Source organism: Charadrius vociferus, unplaced genomic scaffold, assembly GCF_000708025.1.
Source record: "Charadrius vociferus isolate BGI_N301 unplaced genomic scaffold, ASM70802v2 scaffold2, whole genome shotgun sequence".
Classification (NCBI taxonomy): domain Eukaryota; kingdom Metazoa; phylum Chordata; class Aves; order Charadriiformes; family Charadriidae; genus Charadrius; species Charadrius vociferus.
The window spans coordinates 2,430,117-2,438,337 of NW_009647595.1; the positions used below are offsets into that span (position 1 = coordinate 2,430,117).

Consider the following 8,221-nt stretch of genomic DNA (forward strand, 5'->3'; position numbering starts at 1 on the left):
ACTGTAACATCACAAGGGTAACTAGCCAGCCAAAGCTCTGCTTCTTGACCCAGACGGACCAACCTACCAGAGTTCAACTGCAGAAGCACAGAGGGAAAGAAAAAAAAAAAAAAAGCAGAAGTAAATCAAGAGCAAGCACATATTTGATAACTTCCATAACTACTCCTGGAAATGTAACAGTACCCACTGAAATACTTCCTAAGAACTTTGTTCATGTCCCACAAAAAAAAACCCAAAGAAACCCAAAACGAAAAAAAAAAAACCCAAACCTAGACAACGGACTCATTTACACTGAAATTCATAATGTTAGAGGACATGCAAAGTTACACTAGTGGACACTGGCTGTCACCTGTATTCCATTTATATCAACAACACTGGCAATGCACCAGCAGAATTTAAGTGCGTCTAGGTCCCTCTATTTCTAGCTTTTAAGACACTCTGCACATCGGCTGTTGTGCATGTCCTGTGAAGCTCTAAGTGCCATCTGCTGAAGTCTGAAAGTTCAAAATTGTCAGTAATGGATGCCATTAGACCTTTAAGATTAAACATTTAAAATACATTCAGAAAATTTTTGGTATAATAAGCTCTAGCAAAAATTCATTTTACTCTAACAGACATTTGTAAGATTTGGAGGTTTTTGAGGTGTAAAACTATTGCTCAAGCTAGTAAATGCAGTAAGAAATACTTAGCATAAATTTTTCTTCAAATGAGGAAATAAGCAGCCCATCTTAAATATAACACAGAATTATTAAGAGCTTGTTTTGAGACATTATTGTTTGTGTGATCTGCCTTTGCACGAAGAAAAATAAAGTGGTCAGTACTACTCCAACTGTCTCACTGCTGCCAGCTGTATACAAGAAAAGAATGATTTCACGGGGAGGTCATGCTCTCCCTATCAAGGAAGCAGCTGAAAGGGATCCCTTTGAGGACTCTCATCCCAGCTGATTTATGTAAATTTCATAGCTCCTAAAAATTATATTGAAAAAAGTGTCAAGAGAAACAATATGAAATACTTCCTAGCTTTTCTATCCTGAAACCAGGCCCCTACCAAATCTCAGCATTGGTATACTTACACAGCTGTATTCATTTATTTAAATTTCCATTCACAAACTTATGCCCACTGTTTGAACTGTAAACTCATACATGCCCATCTGCTAACTCATCTGTTCTCAATTTGCTAAAAATCAGTTTCAGGCTCTTCTTGTGTTTAACACAAATGGCATAAACCAATTTATTTGTAAAACTTTCATAAGCTATTAATTCACACTTATTAAGAGCTTAAGCTTTGCCTTGCAATTAGAGGTCAACCTTCAGATAACCATCCAGAAGAACCCCCAGAAGCCTTTGGGGGCTTTTTGCTTTTCCTCTGATAATACAATTACACTTCATTTTTTAGACATAATTAACCCAAAAGTAGATTACCACATTGGATGCTAAACTGGTTTGTTAAAGACTACAATTTAAAGAACAATTTCAATGTCATCATCTTCATATTCTCCTTTAAGTCCATGGAAAGAACCCCACAACTCTGTTCAGAAGGAAGTGGTTGTCTACAGATAAATAAAATTAGAGTTGTCAGTCATAAGCCACACATAACATTTGTAACACTCCAGTAAGAGGAACTATAAAGCATCATTCAGTAATACATCCTTGAATCAGAGAGCTCTCATTACCGATACCTTGCTTGACCAAGTCAGACATGCCTGCTCTGGGACAAATGACAACATGGAGACATATCAATGCCTGTCAATTTAGCATGAGTGTTGGTAGATTTTAACCACCTCTAATCCAGAAAAAATACTACTTCTTCCTGACCAGTACGATGTTTTAGTGCTGGTTTGGAATAATTCCTCACGCCCGCTGCTCTGGGACCGTGGCTCAAAGTGCTCCTACAGTGATGCTACCCACAGCAAGTTCATAACCTCTGCAAAATTATTTAAACAGCCCAAATAACTCAAGCATATTAAAAAAGATTAATCCTACTTCTCTTTTCTTGTTCCTCCACTAGACAACAGCTATCAGATGTATACTAAACATAAGAAACTACTACTAGGTACCTGGCTGTGCAGGTAGATTTGTATTACCTTCCAAAGGTAGCTGATACACTCCTCAGTTTTTCAAGATTTGCAAACATTTTTTTACTCTTTAAAAAGCATGTATGAAAACTCTTAAAGTTGGCAATCTGCAGGCATATGGTTGCACTGAAACTAAGGGACCTTTAGATATCAAGAGATCATCTGAGATGCCGGATCCCAGCCACCCGAAGCAGTAGCATATTTGGGTGCAGAATTTACTTTCCTTCCACACAAATCCCAGACAAGTGCACAGTCTTTAAACTCATGTCACCTGGACAGTGTTGGAAGGGAAGCAGTACTCATCAGCCCCAGCCACCTACGCAAAGCTTAAACAAGGGGTTAACTACTGTAGTGTTTTGCACATAATTTTTCATTAAAATACCTTCCGGTACTTCAAAACTTTTTCCAAGCTCAGCAGTGCAGTCCTGAGGGGACAGTACTGGCAGAGCTTTCTGAACCCCTGTAGGGCCTATATGAAACTGGAAATAGCAGCTTTTTACAGTTCACGACAGACTAGAATTATTACTTTGGCTACTGCAGGCTGTCAGCTTTAAACAAAGCTTTTTCTTCTCTGCATTTTTCCTCAATACTTTCTGCATTATATTTTTATCACTTTTAAGACAGATAAATTATTTGAGAACAGTTAAATTATAGTGTTGCACCCAAATATACTCCTGTCCTTGCCAAACAAATCTTTCCATTTGCATTACTATATCACACAGTGAAATAGCCTCCTGAAAGGCACAGGCAGTTCCTTCTCTGAGAATTAAATCTCACATGATAAATCCTTAAGACAATAACGTTGCTTTCTCTGGCAGCGAGGAAGCATTCTGCAGAAATGGGTGAAAAAAAAGCTGCTAAAAATGTTACTCCTGAGCAGTGGCAATTATTCCAAAAATGTATTTGAGCCACGTGCTTTTTCTGCAGAAGAAAATCTATACTAACCTCTGAGTTGAAAGGACCATATCTGTGCCCAGCAGCATCTGGTTGCTCAGAGTAGAAAGCATAAACATAAGGCCTGAAAGAAAGAAAGGTCTTGTTCAGGATAGATTTCCTTCGACAACAACAAAAACACCCAGACCTGTTAGGTCAAGTCAAATCAAGTCAACTTTCCAATGAGAGTTGGCTTTATGGAAAAAGAACCGTTCCTCAGTCGCGTTTCCATGGTATGATTAAGCAATTAGTTCTACAGTTTTATTAAATCCAAGAACACATGCAGGGAGGCACATGGGGTACCATCTGAGGACACACGCTCTTTCTAAGTCTGGTAGGAGGGATCACAACAGCAGCTCGCCTGAGCTTTGCAGCCAGCAGCATGTGGGAACTTGTGTACTAAAAATTAATAACTTGTGTATTCATAATTAAAATCTTAGCATTTTCCCAGTCCTCGGGGTCCAGTTCTGCACTTGTCATTGGCTGTAAGGTTGTTAAACCATATGAGACTCAGTAGGATAAGAACAATTCAAGTTAATCCATGTAACTAAATGCTTCTTGATAAGAATAAATTCATACCATACAGTTATTGAGAAGAATCAAAATGCTGATGGTTAAAAGCTGAAACAAACCAAACACAACCCCCTCAGCTAATACTTATTTCAGTGATAGCATGTAACAGACAAAAACAACTTTAAGAATTAAATTTCACCTTGCTCTTCCAGCTATTTTTAGGGAGAAGACAAGCTAGCTGTTACTCAGCACCAGGTGACAATAAGTGAATTACCTTTCATTGTCTGGAAGGGTTAGCCACTGCAGTATTGTTAATATTCTGCGCTCATGGGGGATGACACTGGACCAAAAAATATAAAAAATATAGCTTGTTATCATAGAATACAAAAAGCATCAACAAAGCCTTGCTATTAACTTATTCCAACATGATTAAAATCAATCATAATTACATCATTTGCTTTTAGTATGCTGTAGCTTCTTTCTTGCTTAATACCAGTTCTTGTTTTGCAAACAGAATCACTTCAGATCTCCTGGAAGTCCACATACTCCAAAAGAAAGAAGATCAAAAGTTTGTAACTGGAGTCAGAACTGAAGGCAGTAAATCTAATTGTTCTAAATAAAATTAGTAAAGATCCATTCTGGTAGCTTTAACCCAGATGAACCTTTTTTATACATAATGGTGCTGCCATTGGGTAACTGGTACGAGTAAAATCCATTATATTGCTCACATCAGTATGACATTAAATGACCATTCTGTTCTGGTGGCTTTGAAGACACTGGAAACATTCCCATTGACTTAATAGTAGCCAAACTGAGGGTTAGGCGGGTGTAAATCAAGACAGAGCCATCTGAAACACCAGGTGACCAGCACAGCGACTTGCACAACTTTGATAGATTCTCACTCTGCAGAACAGACTCATCCCGTTTCACTGTTTGTATCCTGAGACTTCTTGCTTGGCTGCTGAGGCCAAGTTCATGCTATGACAATGACTAACTTACAAACCGCTGTTAAACTTCCAAATATCTCATCTTAGGAAAGCTCTGCAGGTCAGTGAGCATGCAGTTATTTTAATACAATAGCATAGTCAGTTCAGATTCTATTAGATCAATAGCAGAATCCCAGGGCAGGAATCAAATACAGCCACCTTGTATTCGCCATGCTGAAGTGAATTCAGCACTCTCTGGAAATGTCTGACAGAGCAATAGAGATGCTAATCTCTTTGGAAATAAGTTTTTAATGCCTTCTAGAACAACAGTGGTCCTCAGTTTCCAACTACACAGAGAACTTTCAGTTGTAAAACAACTATAAAAATGATAATTTCTGCTAAAGTTTAAAAACAAGGCACTATCATAAAGCAGAATAATAATTTTGGGTATTGCCCAGTTTTGACATATTGATTACTTTTGCAATATGAAAAAAAAAAAATCCATTATTTCAATTAAGTCATTTGTGGCTAAGTTCTCCTTCTGTTCTACTAAAAGAGTTTGCCTGAACTCTCTCCCCAAAAAATTCTGTGTCCAAAATTAAATAATACCATTTTAAGGCATATATATTTTATTCAAACGTAAAGTGGCTGTCTAACTCCCTTACTATTGCCATTCATAAGACATATCCTTGGTTACCTTCCATAACATTAACATTTTTTATCCCCAAGGATGCATTGGCTAGGATGTATTATGGTGAGTATGTAGTAGGACGTAGGAATGTTAATTTCTTTGGTTTACAATCATAGAATAGTTTGGGTTGGAAGGGACCTTTAAAGGTCATCTAGTCCAACCTCCCTTGCAATGAGCAGGGACATCTTCAACTAGATCAGGTTGCTCAGAGCCCCATCCAACCTGACCGTGAATGTTTCCAGGGATGGAGTGTCTACCATCTCTCTGGGCAACCTGTGCCAGTGTTTCACCACCACCATTGTAAAAAAAAATTCTTCCTTATATCTAGTCTAAATCTACCCTCTTTTAGTTTAAAGCCATCACCCCTTGTCCTATCACTACAGGCCCTGCTAAAAAGTTTGTCCCCATCTTTCTTATAAGCCCCCTTTAAGTACTGAAAGGCCACAGTAAGGTCTCCCCGGAGACTTCTCCAGGCTGAACAACCCCAACTCCCTCAGCCTGTCTTCATAGCAGAGGTGTTCCAGCCCCCTGATCATTTTTGTGGCCCTCCTCTGGATCCATTCCAACAGGTCCATGTCTTTCCTGTGCTGAGGGGTCCAGAGCTGTATGCAGTACTCCAGGTGGGGTCTCATCAGAGCAGAGTAGAGGCGCAGAATCACCTCCCTTGACCTGCTAGCCACGCTTCTTTTGATGCAGCTCAGGTTATAGTTGGCCTTCTGGGCTGCAAGCACACACTGTCAGCTCACGTCCAGCTCTTTTTCCACCACTACCCCCAAGTCCTTCTTAACAGGGCTGTTTGCAACCCCTTCATCCCCTTAGCTTGTATTGATACTGGGCATTGCCCGACCTAATGACGTTCATACAGGTCCATTTCTCAAGCCTGTCCAGGTCCCTACAGATGGCATCCCGTCCCTCAGGCATCTCAATCGCATCACTCATCTTGGTGTCATCCGCTAACTTGCTAAGGGTGCACTCGATCCCTCTATGTCATTGATGAAGATATTGAACAGTATTGGTCCCAATACGGACCCCTGAGGGACACCACTTGTGACCAATATCCATCTGGACATTGAGCCATTGAACACTACCCTCTGGATGTGACCATCCAACCAATTCCTCATCCACCAAACAGTCCACCCATCAAATCCATATCTCCAATTTAGAGAGAAGGACATTGTGGGAGGACCGTGTCAAAGGCCTTACAGAAGTCCAGATAGCTGACATCCATAACTCTTCCCTTGTCCACTGATGTAGCCACTCCATCATAGAAGGCCATGAGGTTGGTCAGGCAGGTCTTGCCCTTGGTGAAGATACACTGGCTGCCTCGAATCACCTCGCTGTCTTCCATGTGCCTTAGCATAGCTTCTAGGCCAAGATCTTCCCAGGCACAGAGGTGAGTCTGACAGGTTGGTAGTTCCCAGGGTCCTCCTTTCTACCCTTTTTAAAAATGGGTGCAATGTTTCCCTTTCTCCAGTCACCAGGGACTTTGCCTAACTGCCATGACTTTTCAAATATCACAGAGAGTGGCTTGGTACTCATCAGACAATTCCCTCAGGACTCTGAGATGCATCTCGACAGGTCCTGTAAACTTCTGTATGTTCAGGTTCCTTAGGTGGTCTTAAACATGGTCTTCTCTTATAGCAGGAGGGACTTTGCTCCCTCAGTCCCTGCTTTGCAGTCCAACCACTGGAGAGGTGTGGGAAGAGAGGTTGCCAGTGAAGACTGAGGCAAAAAAGTTATTGAGTACCTCAGCCTTCGCCTTGTCCATTGCTACCAGTTTGTACCATTGTTTTGTGGAGCACAAGACTGTAACTGTTTTGCAAGCATAAACCTATCATCAGCTTTGTATGTGGTATATTTTATTATTCCCTCCATATGCTATATAATATTTAGAGTAGCAAAGAGCGTTATTCCTAAAGGAATAACAAAAAAAACAGGCAAACACCCTTAGTACTTCAGTCTTGACAGTTTGTCCATTTTCTTTACTCCTTCAATCCTGCTACTAAAATGAAATAAGAGCCATTGATCCACATGAATTTCTCAGAACTCAAAAATTATCAAAATGAATTCATTTTTGGTTAGGAGATACGTCTCAGTTGGGACAAGAGAAAATAATTTGGAACCATTAAACAAAAGAATAAACAGCAAAGATCCTCAAGGCTGTCTTTTAGGAAAGGGAAATTGGATATCTTACTCAAAGGTCAGACCAGATTGTAAAATGAGTGAGTCAGTTAGGCTTTTGAGTCAATTAGGCTGTTTATGTCAGATGACATAACAGAACAATAAAAGAGTCCTCCACAAACACTCAGAGGACTAGGGAATGTTGCTAGCAATACTAAGAAGGCAAGATAACACACCGTGAAATGAAAGAAAGTAATTTTTTTAATAGTTACACATCTTTTCTTCAGACAACTTCTAAAAATCAGTGCGTGGTCTTAAAGCAGCCAACTGTAGCATTAGCTTTAGTTATCAGAAACAAATGGAACAAGGGAGGGTTACGGGTATGATCTCCAAGCTACTGAATGCTTAAAGTAAGTAAAATGACTTAATAAACACTTGCATCAAATTAATTCTGAATTATGAGTTACAAATCTCCAGAAAACAGAGGGCACTTACACAGACCAGAAGAATGTGCCAGCTTTCACCCCTTGCTTGGCTGCAGTAATCCAAATCTAATGAGGAAAATATAAGAGGATTAAAGTGTGTTCAAAACTTTAATGACCATCTGAAATCAAAAGAAAATGTTTTCAAGACACGTTCTTCTACCCTGAGCCTAGAAGTGAAAATTGCAGTCTTCAGCCTGTGTCCCTAATTTGAACATGGAATGACAAATCTATGCAAATTCTGTAGCAGTGGGTCAGCTGCTGTGCTGTAGACTTTCACCCCTAAATCTCTGTGTTGCTTTTATTGCGAAGCATTAAGATTCATGGCCAGGAATTTCTTCAGTATACAATTTAATTTTCAGAAACCAGTTTTGTCTAAACTGAGCCTTTTAGTATTCAAGTTTTGGAGGATACTCAGTTAGGAAAGAACATGGCATCAGTGTCTGCATAAACACCCCTCTTTCCCCATATTCTATCATC

General features: G+C 39.8%; 1 protein-coding gene across 2 annotated transcripts in view; it reads right to left on the minus strand.

Annotated features, from left to right (window-relative positions):
* Nucleotides 1–8,221, minus strand: part of ENPP2 (ectonucleotide pyrophosphatase/phosphodiesterase 2) — a 59,231-nt gene that overhangs the window by 27,405 nt on the left and 23,605 nt on the right. For both annotated transcript variants that reach the window (XM_009880993.1, XM_009880992.1), the window contains exons 9-11: nucleotides 7,755–7,810; nucleotides 3,796–3,861; nucleotides 3,021–3,093 (exon numbers count right to left, since the gene is read on the minus strand). In XM_009880993.1, coding sequence (XP_009879295.1) covers nucleotides 3,021–3,093; nucleotides 3,796–3,861; nucleotides 7,755–7,810 — 195 coding nt within the window. The remainder of the gene's footprint in view (nucleotides 1–3,020; nucleotides 3,094–3,795; nucleotides 3,862–7,754; nucleotides 7,811–8,221) is intronic.